Raw genomic sequence first — 20,123 nt, 5'->3', positions numbered from 1 at the left:
CTCTTTCTTATTCTGTTCTATTGTATTCAGATTTTTATATTGCATTTATCACTATAGTATCTGAACATCTTTATAAGTGTTTAGTGAACAATTCTTGGGTATTCCAAATATTTCTCTTATATAGCGGCAAAGAGTCCTGTGGCACTTTATAGACTAACAGATGTATTGGAGCATGAGCTTTTGTGGGTGAATACCCACTTCATTGGATGCATGTCCCGACGAAGTATGTATTCACCCACGAAAGCTCAAGCTCCAATACATCTGTTAGTCTATAAGGTGCCACAGGACTCTTTGCCGCTTTTACAGATCCAAACTAACATGGCTACCCCTCTGAAGCTCTTCTCTTATATAATAATTCTTCATTTCTGAAATATGAAAATTAATATATAAATGTTGAAAATACTCTATTGACATCAGTGGAAGATTTACCTGCGTTCAGGCTGCTGGATTGGGCACAGAGCCTTATCGTTTTAACAGGTACCTTTTTTTTTTTTTTTTTAGACCGATACTCCACTGTGGAGTTCAACAATACACTTACCCTTGTGGGCCAAGTCAATGGGAGTTTTGCCTGAGTAATGACTGCATGATTTGGTCCACTTTTAAGTTACTATTTTCTTCTTTCACCACAAATTATACAAATCTTCTGCTCTCAGACTTAATTGGCATTCAGTAAGTGAGCCAACTCACCCAAAATAATTTTTCCCCTGCATTGTCGGAGGATTTCAGATGAGTTTACTGCTGACTGTAAGGGGGGAGGGAATTTCATTTCTGAATCTTGAAGAGCTTCCTTTCTCTTAATTACAGATGGGTGGAGGAGATGGTGTTAGGCTCTTTGAAACCAGATCTAGGCTAGTTTTAGACTAGGGTTCAAGTTCAGATTCAATAATGAAGAAATCTTGTGACATTTCAGTCAATCTTGCAAGAACATCTATTCTTGGGAGATTTTTGCCACTCTGGGTCACAATGTCAGAAAAAACAGCTTTTCACCTGAGATTTCAACTGCATCCAAGGCAGAACCAGTAAAGAAAGAGCACTTCAGGTTTTGGATCTGACTCAGAACCAAAACCAGACAAGCAGATTCAGATCTGGGGAGTAGAATCCAAACTCTTACCCACTGAAATTTGAAAAAGTTCAGAATTAGGCTTTCCTTTTTGGCCCATATCTAACTTAAATACATAATGCATATAATAGATAATAATAATTTCAGATATCTTTTACTCCTTCCCTAACCATAGGCACATATAGCCTGCATCCTGCATACGGTATCTCACGGACACACTTAACTTTAAGCAACTTGTTCTCATTTGAACTCCTGGCAGGGCATAAATTAAGCCGGTGTCTTTGCAGGATGGAGCTCCCTAGTACATGCATCGCCTGGCAATGGACCGCATTATATTTAAATTGTTTCAGAGTAGCAGCCGTGTTAGTCTGTATTCGCAAAAAAGAAAAGGAGGACTTGTGGCACCTTAGAGGCTAACAAATGTATTTGAGCATAAGCTTTCGTGAGCTACAGCTCACTTCATCGGATGAAGTGAGCTGTAGCTCGCGAAAGCTTATGCTCAAATACATTTGTTAGTTAGTTTCTAAGGTGTCACAAGAACTCCTTTTCTTTATTGAAATTGTGTTTGCATGGAGTGGTGACAGTGATTCTGAGTTCCCAAGAACTGAATTCAGAGTAGCAGCCGTGTTAGTCTGTATTCGCAAAAAGGAGTACTTGTGGCACCTTAGAGACTCAAATAAATACGTTAGTCCCTAAGGTGCCACAATTACTCCTTTTCTTTTTAAGAACTGAGTTCACCATGAAAATGATGGTGCTTTTCTGCACAGCAGCAGAAGCCATGGTGCGGGGTGGCTAACAAGTTTGCTCACCCCAGCAGGGTCACAGGGACGCTGAGCTAAGCGTGACCCCGGGGATGGAAGAGAGGGACGCGCAGCTGAGGGGCCTCTAGGACCCAACAAGCGCCCGCAGCAGGCTCTGGAGCATGCGTGGCAGCTTGTGTGCAGCTGGCGGCGGCTGCCTTGTCCTGCAGAGCCGCCGAGGGCTGAGAAAGGGAGGGGAAGAGACTTCCCAGTAAGTGCCCAGCACTTTCCCTGCTCGCCGGCAGCGTCTCGCGTTCCCCGGAGATGCGGGTCTTGACTTGGTGCCGCCCTCCCCTGCCCCGCTGAGTGCCAGCCAGCCAGCCAGCCAGCGGGGGGCACAGGGCTGCCCCTAGCCCACGCGGTAAGTAACTCTCCGCCTCTCCTCCCCACGGCGAGCGCCTCTTTCCCTGGGAGGGGACTGAGGGCGCTTCCGAGCCGCGCGCTACACTCCTCGCTGGAGCCAGCCCGCCGGCCGCGCTCCCGAGCCCCTGCCTCTCCGCCCGCCGCCCCGAGCGGGCACCGGGGCAGGGGAGCTGGGGCGGCCGCTCCGGGAGCAGGCAAGCGGTGCGCGCTGAGCAGCATCTCCGGAGGGGGCGGGGAGGGTGACTGGCTCCGTGTCCGCGCTCTGCCCTACTCCGGCTGCCGGCAGGGCACCGCTCGCTGGGGGCTGCCAGCCTCGGCTCCCCGGCAGGGACCGGCCGAGCGGGGCCGGGCGGGGGAGAGGCAGCCCGGAGACTTACCTGGAACTTCGGCCGTCTCCAGCCCCGACAACCGGCAGCGAGCGAGCGAGCGAGCGAGGGACCTCCCCCGGCCGCCAAACCTTCGGCCTGGGCGTGCCCGGTCCGCGGCCCCTCCGGCTGCCTGTGCTCGGCCGCCGACGGACAGCGCCGCTCTTCTCTCCCTTCTCCTGCAGGTGGCTGGCGGCCTCGCCTCGGGTGGGAGGATGTGGTGAGAGGATGGGGCGTTCTGCCGCCGGCGGCTCACCATGGCCAGGGAGGACTCGGTGAAGTGCCTGCGCTGCCTGCTCTACGCCCTCAATCTGCTCTTCTGGGTGAGTCGGGATGAGCCGGCCCCGGCTCAGCCAAGCAGGTGGCGACGTCCCGGCTAGGGTTACGGCCCCCGCCAGGGGGCACCGCCGAGCATGCATTAACGGAACGGCCGCACGCCTCCCTTCAAAGCCGGGGGAGGAGGTGCCCTTCTGGGCTCCTCAGGTCTAGGCCACCGGCCAGTCACGTCTGATCTGGGAAGCAGGATGATTAAAGACAAAAAGATCCTGGAAACTAGTTCCAAATAAAATTGGACTTGATTTTAACCTGGGGATATAAATAAGTGCAGCTGTGTGCATATATATCTATAGCTAGAGAGGGAAAATATCCGGGGATGGGCTAATGCTGGATTTCATGGGTTTCATAACATCACACGAATGAGTTGACTCGTGGTTGTCCCAAACACACATCCATTAGGACTTACTCTGAGGGTTTGATACAAAGTCCTGGGAGTCTTTCCCTCATCTTCAAGGGGCTATGACTGAGACATTCTATATTGTATTACCTGTATCACATAAGGGGTGAGGTGATTTTTTTTTTTTTTTTTGTTCTTTGACAGACTTTCAGTCCAAGCTCTGTTTATAGAGGCATCATGGTTTCTGAAAATTGCCCCAGGAGTGGGAGTGATCAGCTCTGGCTCCAGAAGCTTTTGCTGCCCAAAGTGCATGATGTAGGTTCCTCACGGTCTTCAGTCAATTTTACGGATTGAAATGCACCTCATCCTTATAATTGGGCTTTATACAGATTAAGTATAGAAGGGTTAAAGGCGAAATGCACCCTTTGGATCTACATAAACAGTATGATTGTGTTACTGGCTCATCCCAGCCTCATTCATGCCCACTGTGTTGGCCTATGAGGAGTTGGTGTGGAGACTCACCAGGCATGCAGGAAGTATGTACAAGCTAAATGACATAATTTAGAGCCTTCCTGAGATGGCTGACAGTTAAGCTGGTTGATTGTTCTGCACCATTTTCATAAGTCACTTTATTTTATGGGCTGTTTGTTAAAAAAAATAAACCCGTGTAACTGGACGAGGAAACTTTTTTTTAACGTACATGCAATTAGTTCTGGCACCCTACTCCTCTCAAATCATGAACACATTGCACAGAATAATCTATGAGAGAGAATTTATAACAAACAAAAATCCTCAGGGTCAAGAGGCAGGATGGTCTTGTGGTTAAGGACTTGGGAGAGCTGGATTCAATCCCAGCTCCGGCATAGACTTCCCATGTGACACTTCATTTCTTGGCACTTCATTTCTGCTCCCTCACAATAGTGTTGTGAAAATAAGTTTGTTAATGTCTGAGAGGTCCTCAGATACCTTGGTGTTGAGGGCTATATACCATAGATACCTAAATAGGTGCTTGTGTACATGTCTCTTACTGACTAATAGAAGTTAGTAAGAAATTACCTGAATGGACAGGTTATTCCATTACTGGGTTTCTTTCACTTTTGATACTGGGCACTGTAGTGGACTGGTTGAACCATTGGGCTAATTCTATGTTACATTGTTTGCATTTTTTGGGGGTGCATAATGTTTTAGATGCATTTGAGAGATTCTGGTTTCGCAGAGCTTTATTATTATTATTATTATTATTTTATTTTAAACAGTGAGATTTCTGGAGCACTGTGCTGTTGAGCTTGCTGCAATACTATGTGTTGTTTCCTTTAAGGTCCTAGAAAGTAGTAGTTTGAAAGTGAAATATAAGAAATCCCCCTTCTGCATTCAGAATCACATTTGAGAGGATGGACAGATCTTACACACATGTACTTGGATGTGGCCCCATTCTGCCACTCACTCACTCACTCTGCAGCTACTGGTTCATCCCCTAACCTATCAGTCCCCCCATTCGCTGAATCCCCATTCGCACCTCAACTCATCACTTCACTTCTCTCTTCCCACCAACTTAATACACTCTTATCTCTTCTCCCCTCCCCAAATGCATCCATTCTCTTCTCAGTCCCACCAAATCTATTACCTCAGCAAGTTTTTGAAAGCTGCAGAAGCCAGCTAGGTACCTCCCATACTTCACGTTTGTCTGCAAATCTTTTCCTGATGTTGGATGTCTTGCCTCTCATGCTGATTGCTGCATTCATAATGCCTCAGTCTTGGGCTTTTTCACTTGCTTATGAAATCTTGCTGGTATCCATGGAGGTGGCTAACAAGCTGGGTGTCATTTGTTTCGGTCTATGGACCTGGAGAGCTGACAAGGGACATTAAGTGGAGGCTGGGGCTGTTCAAAGGAGAATGCCGTAGGGTGGCTGAGCCTGAGTGTTCTGAGGAGTAGAGAGGAAGCAGGCCTGGCCCAGAAGAGGGGGATTGGCTGTCACAGTGTTGCTGCTGACCCAACTGCTGAAGTCATGTTTCACCTCAGAATCTCAGCTTTCATTTTTACCAAAAAAAAAAAGGTAAATTTCTAGCCCCTATATCTGCAGCTTGAAAATGTCAACCCTCAAGTCTCCAACACCGGAATACAAAAAGAACAATGAAAAGAAAGCAGTATTCTTCTTAAATGTTGTGATTGGAAAGTCAATCTCATGAATTTTGGGGGCCTGACTGCTGATTTTTGAGTGCTTGGGGTTGGTTATGCTGGAAGCTAGAAGATTCATTGGGAGCCATTGCAGCTCTTTTTACTGCAGGTTTTTTACTGGGTCTACTGCTGAACTGAGGCAGTACACTACAGGCTTGGCAGTGTGACAGCAGCTCGATTTTATACTCCATTCGTATGTTAAGATTTTCTTCACAATATTAAGGATTAGATCCTTTTTTTTTTAAAAAACAAGGCTAGCTTATTTGGGAATTGATGGTGTAGGCTAGACTTGACCGGGAAATCTTTCTGCTCTCCCTAGGGATGTGAGATTTTCCAAGACAGTTTCTAAAGCTCATTGTTATACCATAACAAACTGCCCAGCCCCATCCTCAGAACAAGAATCCTTCCCACTGTTAACAATAATGTGTGTTTCCAAAGCTTGCTGAATGAGGCCTGGGCACTGCATTCAAGCAGTCACATGATAAAATAATAGCATGTGAATGTGTAATCAAATAATAGACGTTGCCAGCATCCGCAGATGAGTTGCAAGAGTGTACCACAAATGTTTCAGAGACTGAAGCAGTTTTCTACAACAAATCATGTGTGATATATATAAAATTTAAAATAGTTAGAACTAAAATAAAAAATTGTCCAGCCCATTTGGTGGTGGTGATTCTTCACATATAAAGAAGCAGATGAGTACAACTGTTTAGCAACTCAAAGCAAAAAAAAGATGAGAGTCAGAGTTGTATGGCTGGAAGAGGGGTAGATGGTAAATAGGCTCTTAGATGTGCATTAAAATTATACTCACGCTTTGTGGACAGCCATGCTCTGCTCCCCTCTCTGCCCTGACCACATGTACATTTGTTAACTAAAGTTAATTTTAACAAAATGTCTTTTGAAAGCGACTTGCTTGCTGATGTTTGGTACAGTGCACATAGTGGATATTGTTAAGTTACTGTTCTGTGAGTCTCCCCATGCCCTTGTCTCTAAGGGCTTGAACCCACACACAATGAAGTAAATGTTCCCTTGAATAAAGATGGGGGATCTCTGTGGAGGGTCCTTTTTTGCTGGTTGGTCACAGTTATAATAAACACCAGCTCAGAGTAAGCATGGGATGGCAGGAAGCTTAGACAAGAATAGCTTATTGTAAATGTGCAGGGCACACATTACTTTGGAGCTGTTAATACAGTAGCGGATCTGTGTTGGCAGACACAACAGAGGTGTCTTAAAGATAATTTTTCTGCTATCTGTATAGCTCTAGTCTTCTGCAGCAACCTGAAGCTCTGAGATATACAGGTCTGAATGCCTCCAAGCAACCCTAAAGGAGCTTTTCACTCTGGCTGCTGTGGGAATGGTGTTCCTTACGAATGCTGATGCTGCCACCAAACAGCTTCATGACTAGTGGTCTAGGACAGTAGTTCTCAACCCAGGGCCCGCTGCAGGGCTGCGAGCAGTTTTCAGGGAGTCCTCCAAAATAAACCAGAGAGCTGGGCTGGCGTTAGACAGGGAAGAAAGCTGAAGCCTGAGCCCCACCACCCGGGGCTGAAGCTGAAGCCTGAGCCCCACCACCCGGGGCTGAAGCAGAAGCCCAAGTAACTTAACTTTGTGGGGCCCCCGGTGGTGTAGGGCCCTGTGGAGTTGCTCTGCTTTCTACCTCCTAATGCTGGCTGTGGTTTTTAATCTACTGAATATGCAGAAAAGCACTTGTTGTGGCATAGGTGGGCCATGAAGTTTTTGTAGCATGTTTGCGTGGAGGCTCTGAAAGAAAAAGGTTGAGAACCCCTGAACTAGGAGAAGCCTGTCCTTAATGTGCCCAGCTAAAAGGTTGGTCAAGGTTTGCTTGCAATAACTAAGAAATATAGCAATTTATATATTTTTTTTAATAATGGTTTGAGGGACTTAGCCAGGATTCATTGATATTCTCTCTCTAGTTCACTGAGTTGCTGTTTGGCTGCAGGCTGGTGGTGGGATTACCTTGTATCTATTTGAGCAGGCAGATTACGCTATGGAGACAAGTATTTTTTTTTCCTGTAGGAAGATGATAGCATGGTCATTCCTGAACTCTACTTTTGAGACATTGCCTACATCCTCCAGGCTAGGTGCAGGCTGATGGCCTGGGTCTGGGAGGAGCAAACACAAAAATGTTATGATGCTGTGTGTCATCCATTGCGGTACCCTAAGCCATACCAGCATGTGTAGCGTGGAATTCTATCACATTGCCATCAGCAGCTATATCTTCTCACAGAGAATACCATTGTGCACGTGGAGCTCTTTAAGAAGATGTCATGCCTAGTAGGAGAGATACGCACTTCTTTGCATTGAAGTGGAGACCCATCCAATCAGCAGCTCGACTGGTGGCATCTAGCATAGGTTGGAGGTTCTCTGGGTCGTCTGCGATCAGGACCAGGTCATCCGCGTAAGCCAGGACGCTCACCCTCTCGCCATGGAGGTTGAAGCCATCTGCGTCGTTGGAGATCGCTTGCAGCAACGGCTCCGTGGTGAGGTTAAAGATGATGGGGCTGAGGGGACAGCCCTGCTTAACTCCGCTCCGGATCGGGATCTCGGCGGTCTCCCCTTCGATCGAGCGAATGGTTGTGCTGCATCCCTCGTATGCCTCTCGGATCACACGGAGGAAGTTCTCTGGCATCCCAAACTCCTGGAGCGTGGCAAAGATGTGGTGGTGGGGCCTGGACCCAAAGGCATTAGCCAGGTCGAGCCATGCTACCGTGCACTGCCTCTGCGCCCTTCTGGCCGTTTCGATGGTGGTTTGGAGGATAAAATTGTGTTCATAGCAGCCCTCATAGGACATGAAGCCTTTCTGGGTGGAGCTGATGGCTCCCACACTCACTGACCACTCCGTGATCCTCGACGCCAGGCAGCTGGCATAGAGCTTGTACATCGTGGAGCAGAGGGAGATGGGCCTCCAGTTGCTGGGGTCATCCCGCTCACCCTTCTTGTACACCAGTACCGTCATGGCCCTCTTCCAGGAGCTGGGAGTCCGGCAGAATCACTTGCACTGGTTGAAGAGCGTGGCAAGGACCAGGCAGCCGGGATCTCGCTTTTTCAGGAGGCTATAGGGGATGCTGTCTTTCCCAGGAGCTGTGTTTTTTGTTTTTGAGAGTCTGGCCATCACTTCCTTGGGCGTGAAGTCAGTTTCCAGGACACCTGTTTTGTCAACACGGGGCAGGGGGTGGAGACACTCTGGGCGCTGAGTGTCATTCTGGGCTATGCGGTCGAATATATCCTTGAAGTAGCTGTAGAGATGCTCAGATGGGATCGTGCAGTAGGGCGAGGGCCCGTCTAGGATCTCCCTCATGGCTTTGGAGCGGTTTGCCCGGTACAGCTTTTGGATCTTTGAAGCCGCTGCTGGATCGTAGCGGCGGCTGGCGTCTCTACTTCTGGCTCCCCTGGTGGTGGTGTTGAAGTTTGGAGCAGGTGTTCTGTGGGCAGGCGGGGCATTCTTAGTACTGGCTAAAGTAACCACTGGTCTTATTGGGAAACTGCAAATGTGGAAAGTTGCCTTTAGTCGTGGTCATTTTCACATTTTGGCTGCTGTCAGGGACTCCAAATGCGGGGGGAGAGAAAGGAGCTTGTCAGCTACTTTGCTATGATCACTTGTAGCTTCTCCATAGTGTACAGTTTAATGCTTTGTGCTTGATAAAAGACCTTTTATTGGCTTTAGTTCATGAACTGTGTTGAGAAATTCTGATAGAGGCAGCTGTTTCTGCCACTGCTGACCTACTGGCCACCAACACCTATGCAATCTGCAAATAGCTTATTGCTCCACAAATCTGTAGTGAGGTATATCATCCAGCTCTCACAGCTGGCCAAAAGAATGATTTTTTTTGTCTTTACTGCTTCAGAAAGTTCTGAGGCAGTCTTATTAAGGGAGGAGAATGGGAATGATGTTGCACTTGCTAACATGTAGCTGCAGCTGCCCTCAGATTCTGAAAGGCTTTTCCTTTTATATGTGAGATGGGAGTAAATCTACTGCCAGTACCTTAGTTACTGTAGCACTAAACAGTAATGTGGTGGTAGGCCTGATGATACTTGCTATCCCATTTAATAACTTTCACTCAGGGTCAGCTGGGTCATAACTCGTTAATCTGTCTGTAGGAGTTTAGTAGAAGCAATTGGAGTGCTGTTACAGCTGCTGGTCTGCCTGCTCAATAACTGAGAGTCTTCGGACAGATCTAAACTTAAAACACTGCAGCGGTGAAGCTGCACCAATGTAGTGTTTCAGTGAAGACCTCCGTGAGAGGGGATAGCTATGTTGACAGGAGAAGCCCTCCCATTGACATAGTGCTGTCTACACTGTGCATTAGGTCGGTATAACTGTGTTGCTCAGGGGTCAATGCTATGAAGTCAACATTGTCTGTGAATCTATGGTTATTCACTGTTCTCCCACGTAACATGACTCTTCCTGTTTCATCTTTCAGTGCTACAGCCATAACTGCTTCCAGTACCAAGGTGAACAAATCTGGTGACAATGTGCATCCTTGTCTGACTCCTACAGTTGTCCTAAACCATTCCATCAGCTTCTTGTCTACTCTCTCTGTCCTCATTGATTTGCCATAGGTGTGTTCTATCAGTTTGATCAGTTTCTTGATAATTCCATACATTCTCAAAATTTACCATAACCCTTCCCGACAACTGCTATCACAAGCCCATTTGAAGTCTCTAAAGTTGTGGTAGCAGATTCAGTTGTGTTCTGTGCATTTCTCCAATATCTGTCTCATCACACGTAGGTGATTTGTTGTACTTCATCCTGGTCTAAATTTGGCTTGTTCCTCTGCAAGTGCCACTTCCATGTACCTCTTCATTTCTCCTCTGCAATGTCTTGCTGAATGCTTTTCCCAGCACGCTCAATAATCTGATTCCGTCGTAGTCCTTGCATTCATTCTGATCTCCTTTTCGATACTGTACTATTATTGCTTTCCCTCATTCTTTTGGCACTTGTTTTTGTTTGTAAATCTAGTTGAATAGCCTGTGCATTGTCTGTACCATGTACTCCTTGCTTGCCTGCAGCAGTGTTATAGTTATGTTGTCCCTGCCCAGCACCTTTTTCAAATGTTCTATCAAGGTCTTTACTATTTTTAAGAATTCCAATATTTGCTCTCCCTTGTTTGTACTGGGAAGCTTCTCCAAGACTGTTTCATCTATTGTGTTCTGTCCATTGTACAGCTCTTCAAAATATTCTTTCCATCATTTATTCTTTGCTTGTTTGTCCACATTTATTTGCCTATGACTTTCTTTTCTGCTGACATCTTCAACTTGTATGTCCCACCCAGTTCCTTTATCTTGCAATATGATCCCTGTGTCATTTCTCTTTGCATGTTCTTCTGGTTCTTTACATTTTTCTCTTATCCAGACATTTGTCTCTCTTCACATCCTGTTTTATCTCTCTGGTCAACCTAGGCGATCTACCCTGGTTTCTTTATTATGGCCTTGTAGCCCAACACTTGTTTAGTTGCTTTTGTAATCCTATCTTTTACACTATTCCATGTCTCTTCAGTGTTCATTTTTTCTTTCATCAGAGACATGATATTTTTTCCTTACAACTTCATTGTATTTTTTCCTGCTATCTGGCTCATTCAATTTCTCCACATCATGGTGTCAGTTTCAGTATTAACTGCATCTTTGACCCTCCTCCTACCCCAGTCTTCCTTGAGGTCACCCTCTTAAAGTTTCTGGCTCCCATCAGTCATCTCTTTCGGGCGGAGACCCACATCTCTCTCCTTCCAGACTGGAAGTTTAGTCTTACAATCCCTCTGCATCTCACTGTGGTTTCCCCAGCAGGTCTGACTGGGGTCCAGCACCTCTGGTTGAAATCTCCACAGGGGCTATAACAGTGTACACCACTCACCAACCAACCTTCACAAAGTAAGGTACATTTATTCTTAAGGTAAAAAGCATAGCAGGAAAAAAACATATAAAAATAAAATAATCTATAGTCATGCTAAAAAGGTTACCAGATACTACCTCAAACTTCAGCATAAGGCTCTGGTAGGCATCAGTCTTTCAAACCCCACAATGGCATTTGCCCCCTTGGTTATAAGATTATCAGTTTTTTAGATCAGGAACCAGAAACCCTGACTGGGCAGTTCAGCTGTTTACTTTTGACAGCTTGTGTCTTTGATCGCTAGTCTCCAGGAACAGGTAATCATTAGTCAATGGCCCTCTCCTCAGGGTATAGCTTCAAAATCTGGATTTTTGCATAATCCAGAGTTATGGAATTTGCATTAACCACTTCCCAGGGATTATCCCACGTAACACTTATTGCCCCAAAAGTCCATGCCTATCTGGCATATCTCAGTATAGTCTTTTGAACTGCTTATGCTTCCTAGGACTCTCGACTGTCACACTGGGAACTCCTGGAGTAGACCACGGAGTGGGAGACTACAGATGCAGTTACCCTGAAACTGTGACATACAAATCTTTGTTCCTAGCACTCAGCTGCAACCTCATTGATGCCTGCATTAATCCAATATCAGCTGCAAGTAACCTGCATGATAACCCACATGATTTTCATCTGCAATTCACAAGTACAAAGTCCATCATGTTCTTCATTTGCCCATCTGGTGATATCCAAGTCCATTTCTGTGACTTTCTTTGGTGATGATAAACATGTTATTTCACCAAGTTGTTGCTTAGGCAGAAATTTAGTAACCTTTCTCTTCTTCTGTTTTCTTCACTGAGTCTGAATCTGCCATCGAATCGGAATTCCAGTCCGATACTACTTTTGCATTAAAATTTCCCATCACCAATAACATGTCGTGAAATTTCTTGTATTGTTTTCTGTAGATTATTATAAAATCAGTCAATTTCTTCCTTGAGTGCTGCTGAGGTTGGTGCACATACTTGTACTATTGTGATTGCAGATTGGTGCTAAAGCTGAAGACAAGCCAGACTCTTATGGCATTTAACCTGATATCTCCTTGCATATTTTAAGATGAGATTCAGAATAAAATCCAGTGCAGTTACCATAATAAATACACATGTAGTATCTTGTAACTTCGGTTTCTGTCTTTTATACTTAAACTGGATTGTTATGACAGCAAGATCAATATATCCTCATTTCATTAAAGTCAGATCATGAGAGAAGCTGTTTCCACTGCTCTCCAGCCTCAAATGACTTCATTAGGTGTTGCAAGGAGTTGGAGCACCTATGGATTCAGTCCTTTGGCTTTAGATAAGGACTGTTCTCTTGAAGAGACTTTTCTCAGCTCCTATATATGAAGAGAATATTCCAGCAGTGCTGTAGGAAGGGAACATCTTTCTACAGAACTCAGGGTTATTCAGTGGACTTCATCCTGCAGAGCAGAAAATCACTGCAAGACAGGATTTTAAAGGGACAGGAGTGTATTATTTAATAGCTATAGTTGTGCTAATGTTTTCCAAATTCAGAAGGAATCTTTAGGTTATCTTAGTTATCTAATATTTTTAGATTGTTGTAGTGCATAAAGGCCTCCGTCAGGGCTCTGATTAGGGGATGTACAAAGACATACTATAGAAAGATAGAGTCCTGGGTCTCTTTTTTGGGGGGAGTGTGAAGGGGCATTTGGATTTATATGGGGGAGAGGCAGGGCTGTCAGAGTAAGAGGTGAATGGGTAAAAGGAGGAGGGAGGGGAAACTACTGAGCTTGATGCTCTGGGTGGTGTCTCTGCCCCCATTTTGGAAATGGGAGGGGACAGGAATTCCCTGACAAAGTGATCCTAGTATACTGTGTCTCACTGAAGGTAGAATAGATGGCACTCATAATGCAAATGTGTGTATTAACTCATCCCAAATCTCTTTATGCATTATATATGTCTAGCCCCATAGAATTACAGCAACTGACTGATATCTCAGCCTCTGCAAAATGGTGTTGATGGGGAGAGGGAATTTTGACAGTGACACTGGGGAGAAGTTCCTGTTAGCAAAGGCGCTAGGCTCCTTACTGGCCATGGACAGCCAAGGGAAATATAGCTTTTAAGGCCTGATTTGGAAAATCCACACAGTTAACTGCATGAAATTCAGTTCATCCACCTTGAGGATGAAGGTGTGAGCCAGCTCTGTCTATATTTGGACTGATGGCTCCAGGGAGAGTAAATATTTCAAACCAGATGTTTAGAACACTAAGCCATGGCATCCAACAGTGTGAATGGTCCATTGCTCTTGTGGGTACTTTCTCTCATTTTCTTTTTAAATTGACATCTCTCTTTACAGAAAATGTTTTTGCCAATACTCCCCAATCCCTTCTCTGTTGCTGTAACCTGAGAATTTCCCATAGACTCAAGGCTCTGTGGAAGGCAGCGGAGATAGGCTATAAAGAAGAATACCTGTATTTCTCCTGTGTAGCTTTCTACTTCTCCAAGCTCCAATATATATCTGTGTAAATATTTATTATTACTTAAAAGAATTGCATAGCATTTCTTATTAACCCTCACAAGTGGTATGTGCAACTATTGATAACCCCATTTTACACGTGGGAAACAGGGAGGCTGACGTTATGCAGGTCACAACAAATTGTCACGTCTAAGTCTGTTGGCTCATAGGTAGGGCCTAACTCCCACTGCTGTCCAGAAAGTAATTCACTATTTCCTTTTTATCTATAAAATGGGCCTAGTAATATTTTGTCCATTATCTGTAATTCTAACGGCACTAGACAAAGGTCTGTGGGCACACATCAGTAGTTTAGACAGCGTAACAAAATACATTTTAATTTGGAAGCAATTTTTCTGATAAGTGATGTTGTCTAGGGCATGAGACATGAGTCTTTCACATCAGAGATCTGTGCTTTGCTACAAAGTTCCTATGTGACATTGAGCAAGTCACTTAACCTCTCTGGATCTCAGTTACGTTGTATAAGGGAAATAATATTTGCTTGCTTCCTGGAGGAGCAGTATGAGGCTTTATTTAATAAGAGGTATGGGTGTTGAGAGTAGTCATGGAAGAGATGGGTACAAAACTGAGGACTCAGTCCTCTCTCTACATTCTCTTATGCCAAAGAACAATAGTATTGAAATGTGAGGGGGAAATTGGTCCCTGAGTATTTCAGGAAAAGAAGAAACAGTAAATAGCTAAGTTAGCTACAGTTATGCTGTGCTGAGCTGTGAGTTTAATGATAAAAGCCCATGCCAGAATGTTCTGTGTATGCACTAAGCGATTTTTCACCAGGTTGTACCTTAGTCAAACCCAAGCCAATTTTCACTGGACCACTCAAGGACCCCTTAGTGAGGGTTATTTTTATACTAAAATTAAAGCCCAGTTTCTGAAACCTTTACTTAGGGTGAATGGTATCTTACTGTGTAAGTAAACCCATTGAAATTACAGTAATTTTTTGTGTGTGGAGTAAAATGCTACTCAGCATGAGTAAGGGAATCAGAATCTGACACTAAGATTTTTACCCCCATCCATTTGTTTTGATGGAAGAGGTGTTTTGTTTTTTTTAAAACATATTTTTTTAATAATGTAGAAAATTGTTTCCTACCTTCTCCACATACTTCAAAATGGATTAAATGTTTTTGCTCAAATTTTCAAAATAAAATAATAATTAATAATAAAATCTCCTTCAAGCAGATTGTAAGCATGGCAAATTTCAGCCCAACAAGTAACTTTTAGGTTGAGTGACCAAAAAAGTTGCTAAGAATGGAAACGTATGTAACCTTAGTTACAAAGGTCAGTGCTCTTCCCCCTCTCTTTATATAAACGTATGTACATAGCTTAACTGAAAATATCAAATTTATTTTTCCAAATTAGCCATGACCTTTCAGACATCATAAGAAGCAGAGTCACGAATGAAGTTCTGTAGGCATGCTTAATGAATAAAAATACCTTTTGATATTTTCTTTTAAGCCATGTAATATCCAATTTATATAAAGCCTCTTAATGATAATTTAAGATACAACTTGTGCATGGCCATTCCTAGCTCTCTGAATATGTTCTTGTACATCCAATTTCTTAGTTGTTTGAATGGGATACAATCGACTTCAAAATGAATAAAACTAGTTTGAAAGTTGAAAGTCAGTATGTGATTTAAACATTTATTTTGATGATTATCTTTGAAAATAACATTTATCTTTATTTTATCAAGGTGAAAATAAATTTAATATGATAGGAAATTTTATAAACTCAGTTTCATGTTGATGAATATATAATGTATTGTGAATTCTGCAGCCATCTGTAACAAATAAATATTAAAAAGCTTACTGTTATGCTTACGACACAGAGTGGGGTCCACAGAGAAATTGTTGATTAAAAACTTACTGATATACTGATATTATTAGTAATGTGGTGGAAATTACTGTTGATGCTTTTTCTCCCCATTATACTGTACCCTTTGATAGTCAAATACTATCTGGTATAGCTTCCTTGCTGATAATTCAGTGCTAAATTCATAATGCAAACAATTGGCTGAAATAGGATCTGCCAATTTTAATTCTTTTTGACCTCCCTCCAGAAACAAAACAAAACCCATCATCTTGCCTCTTTTGACTTCTCCTTGGAAATTGGATTGCAGCAGGCTGTTGATATATGACTGCCATTGCTTGCCCCGTAAGGCTCATTTGCACCCCAAGATTTATTTTTGGTGGCTGATATGGCTCCTTCCTGAGAGGATTGCGAACACGTGAGGCCAGTTCTTCAGCTGATGTCAAGTGATGTAACTCCACTGATGCCAGGTTACACCAACTTAGGATCTGGGCCAGGGTTTGGTGCTGGGAGATGCTAAATGCTCTCAGTTCCACTGACTTCAGTTGGGAACTTTGCAGGATCAGGCCTATGCTGAACAACAGCCTCCTACATCCAAGTTGGAATGTTATGGAGTCTGTCTCTCCTCTCTCTCTCTCTCTCTCTGTCTCTGACTGTGCCTACACTGCAAATTAGAGGTGTGATTACCCTGCCTGTGTACATGTACTTGCGCGAGCTCCCATCGAGCTAGCATGAGTATAAGCAGTGGAGTTGAGGCAGCATGAGCGGCTGAGACATGCCGGAAACATACCCTCTGATTTCAGGTGGGTTTGTACTCGGCAAGGTTCAGCTGTGCCTCTGCTTCCCATGGCACTGTAGCTACGCTGCTATATGGACTTGAACTAGCTGTGCATGAAGTGGGGAATCACACCCCTACTGGGTAGAGTAGACATAGCCTGTGTGTATAAAATAGTGGGAAAATGGATTCTTTTTTTCTATGGTACATAGATTTAAAATTTACATGTTCTATTGAAGAGATGGAGGAACCATGACTAGAAGAATTTTTTTTAATATACTAAATTAAAATGACTTCTGTGTAACAGTAGAGTGTACCATATTCAAATCATAGATACAGACAAAGAGAGTTGATCTGGAAATCTTCAGAATTCAGGAGGAGAAGGAGGTGCTGAGGAGAACAAATGACATTATAAGCACAGATGCTGTGTGGGTTGATGATTTTTTTTTTCCTAGAGTCAAAAATCCAAAAGTTCCCATTATATTTATATACCTAATTTAGCTGCCAGATGGCTTCCACTTATAATCCCGTTTCCCTCCTTCTCCTTCCCTTTTTTTGTAGGGAAATAGACAGAGTTTTGTTTCCGAATAGGAGTCACTATGCAAAGTATTGTGTACACATAATGTTGCCATCCATAATTATTGACATTAAAGTGTTCTGTGTTTTTTAAGGGCAATGGTCTTTTTAGTGAATCTTTGAGACCTATCAAAGAAATACTATTTGTGGGTGGCTAGAGAGGGAGAAGAAATTAATACAGTTCTAGGCTTGACATTGTCTGTACCCTCTTGCAATTCCTTTCTACAAAAAATCTGGAGATAAGTAAATTGAGTTTGTTTGGAAATTAAATATAAAAGGAATATTTTATTCTGCATAGGTGAACATGCTGATTCAAGGACTGTCATTGTCATAATTGTAGATTTTTATCACAGAATTATGATCAAAGTTTTCCATCGGTATATTTGGTATTGGACTTTGGAGTGTGAAACTGAAGCTAGAAGAATTCCTTCCATGATATCTGTTCTTTATATGGGCAATGTGCCTGTGTCAGTATTTCATCATAACAGGAATGAGAGATGAGGATCTGCCTGATTCTTAATATAATGTCAATTTATACTGACTGCAATTTAGAGTGGTGCCTGCACACCCCCACCGCCCAAAAGGTATTTCCTCTGTGTGTAATATCCACTGTCTGATGCAAATTTAAGAAGAGGAATTTCTTATATGTAGTGTATGTCATGCAAAGGGTATGTTAGCTTTGCCATTAAAGATACACATTAAAGGAGAGCAGCAAAGGGGAACTGGATTGCTCATGGGACTATGAATGAGATCTGAAACCTTTCATATGTAGGTTGTTCTTATAAGTCTGGTTAGTATTAGCAGTGATAAAGTTGTTGGTATAGGTTATCAGCTGTAAGTAAAAGGAATTGATAGTTTTCTTCTAGTGAATAGTAAACAAATGTCCACATGGTATAAAACCAAACACTTCCCTTAGTCTAGTGCTGAAGAAAGCACTGCATTGTTTAGCAAATGAGAATTTCTTTCTGTTGCTATTTCCTCTGCAGTATCTGTTTAACTTCATCTGGAAGTTGTTGAAGATAAGGATTTGATGATTTTCTCCACCTCTATTGAGCACTTGTGTTGGCCTTTCTAATAATACAGAATGAGCCAAATGCATCCCAATCTTAATATTTCTACTGTACTTTAAACCAGACAGTAATATTTACAAACACTTTATCTCTGTCACACACATTTATCAAGAGGGTTTTGCCTGTTGATCGTGTCATAGGAAAATGGTTCATTCATAATGTCAGAAGTGCCAGGGACACTTGCTTGTACAGTAGTCTTGTGGCTTTTGTAAATACCTTTCGTCAAATGCTAGAAACGAGGTCTGTTGCTTGTCTCTTCTTCCGAGGCAGTATTTCATGTAGTTTGGCTAAGAAATGATCCCAATTCTTTTCTTCTTTTTACTTCGTTAATAGCTTCCTGAACATCAGATCTAAACAGTAGAAGAAAATGATCTCTACTCTCCATTTCCCCAACCAAAATAGATCTCCCACAGAACTTTAAGAAAACGTGCAGTGACGTGGTAGAATTTTAATGTAGAATGCACTGACTTTTAGGAATACAACACAGCATACAGTACACCTGAAGTTCCTGATGATGTTGCTTAGAACCAGGACTGCATTCTCTATTAAGTGCAGCAATTTTGAAAAGAAGGGATGAAGTAATGGGACTTCACATGAAATTTTAAAAGCAGAAATAGCCTGCTATACGTGTGCTGCAGGCAAAGAACCCCAAGATTGTAATAAGGACACAGAGAAACTATTCAAATGCATTAGTTTTGTACCAGTGGACTAATTCCTCACAAGTATTTTTGTTCACTGTCAGGGCACACATGAAGCACTGAACTAGATAAGAGAAAATCTGAAACTCCTCAAAAGGAGACAGTATTACTAATGAGAGCATCATAGATACACCACTCAATAGAAGCATTGATGGGGCTGGCACTCCCTTCCTGAACCCGTGTGGAGGGCAAGGTGGGGTGGAGGGCCATGGCAGCCCATTGGCTAGCATACTGCAGAGATTTCCTAGCAGAAACCCACTGGCTAGGAGGAGAGCATGCTGTGGGGCAATGACTGCTCCATGGCTCTTCTCTTGAAAGTCCCCCTTTTAATGTGTGGAACCCCAACTGCACAAAGTTGCCATGGGGGCTTGCAGGGGATCAGTGGTGATTGGTGAGCTATTCACAATTTAATTATTTGCGTTACAATAGTGGCTATGGCTGCATCTGAGATCTGTTGTGGTTGGTGCTGTTGATACAGAATAAGCAGCAAAGAGCAATAAAGCTCACAATCTAAACAAAGGCTTGTTATCCCCATGTGACAGACGAGGAAACGGGCAAGGAGATTAAATGACTTGTTCAAGGCCACACAGTGAGTTTGTGTCAGAGTGAGAAATTGAACCCAGATCTTCTGAGTTTAACTGCAAAATGATCACCGTCCTTTTCTAATAAAATAATCAAAATAAGTTGATTTGATAAGTACTTGTGTCCCCTTTACCGGGATCATGCCTCACAGGTTGCTGGCTTCATATGTTTCATGATAACCACTGGAGTTCTGATGGGAAATCTTTGAAAGAGTTATTGATGCTGGAAACAGTAGTAACTCCCCTCCATGGCTTCTGCCCTCCTTAGGGTCTACTACTGGGGGGCAGGCAAGGGGTGTCAGCCAATATTAGAATTACACCTTTTGACAGAAGAGCAAAGAGCAGGCCTTCCTAGATATCAGTTATACAAACTGGAAGGGAGATGATAATTGTAACTGCCTCTTTTTAAATATTTAGATAACCAGCTCCAAGCACGTGTAAGCATACCATGGGAAAAATATTGTTTGAATAAATGATACAATGAATATTTTTGACGATTGATCCTGCATGAATTTTTAAATGCTTTGATAAATAACACCATTTTTCTTTTAGTTGATGTCCATCAGTGTGTTGGGTGTTTCTGCTTGGATGAGGGACTACCTGAATAATGTCCTCACTTTAACTGCAGAAACAAGGTAAACTTTTTTCCTTAAACCTAATTATCCATACAGCTGAATGATGGTGTTACAGTTTATCAAATTTAGCATGGTTTCCTAGTTAAATTTTCTATGTTGTATCTGAGAACCGCTCAGTTAATACACATTTATCACACAATGTGATGTTTTTTGAAT

General features: G+C 43.2%; 1 protein-coding gene across 4 annotated transcripts in view; it reads left to right on the top strand.

Annotated features, from left to right (window-relative positions):
- Nucleotides 1-1,992: 1,992 nt before the first annotated feature.
- The window catches only part of TSPAN12 (tetraspanin 12), a 69,399-nt gene continuing 51,268 nt past the window's right edge, over nt 1,993-20,123 (top strand). For 2 of the 4 annotated variants that reach the window (XM_038402702.2, XM_043495659.1), the window contains exons 1-3: nt 1,993-2,221; nt 2,774-2,911; nt 19,885-19,967. In XM_038402702.2, the coding sequence (XP_038258630.1) occupies nt 2,846-2,911; nt 19,885-19,967 (149 nt within the window). In that variant the 5' untranslated portion in view covers nt 1,993-2,221; nt 2,774-2,845. Of the gene's footprint in view, nt 2,222-2,773; nt 2,912-3,465; nt 3,577-13,599; nt 13,605-19,884; nt 19,968-20,123 lie in introns of those variants that run through there. The other 2 variants (XM_038402876.2, XM_043495655.1) reach the window with 2 other exon arrangements.

This window comes from Dermochelys coriacea, chromosome 1 (assembly GCF_009764565.3).
Source record: "Dermochelys coriacea isolate rDerCor1 chromosome 1, rDerCor1.pri.v4, whole genome shotgun sequence".
Taxonomy (NCBI): domain Eukaryota; kingdom Metazoa; phylum Chordata; order Testudines; family Dermochelyidae; genus Dermochelys; species Dermochelys coriacea.
Note: the sequence above shows the minus strand (reverse complement) of the source record. Positions and strands in the feature narration are given on the sequence as shown.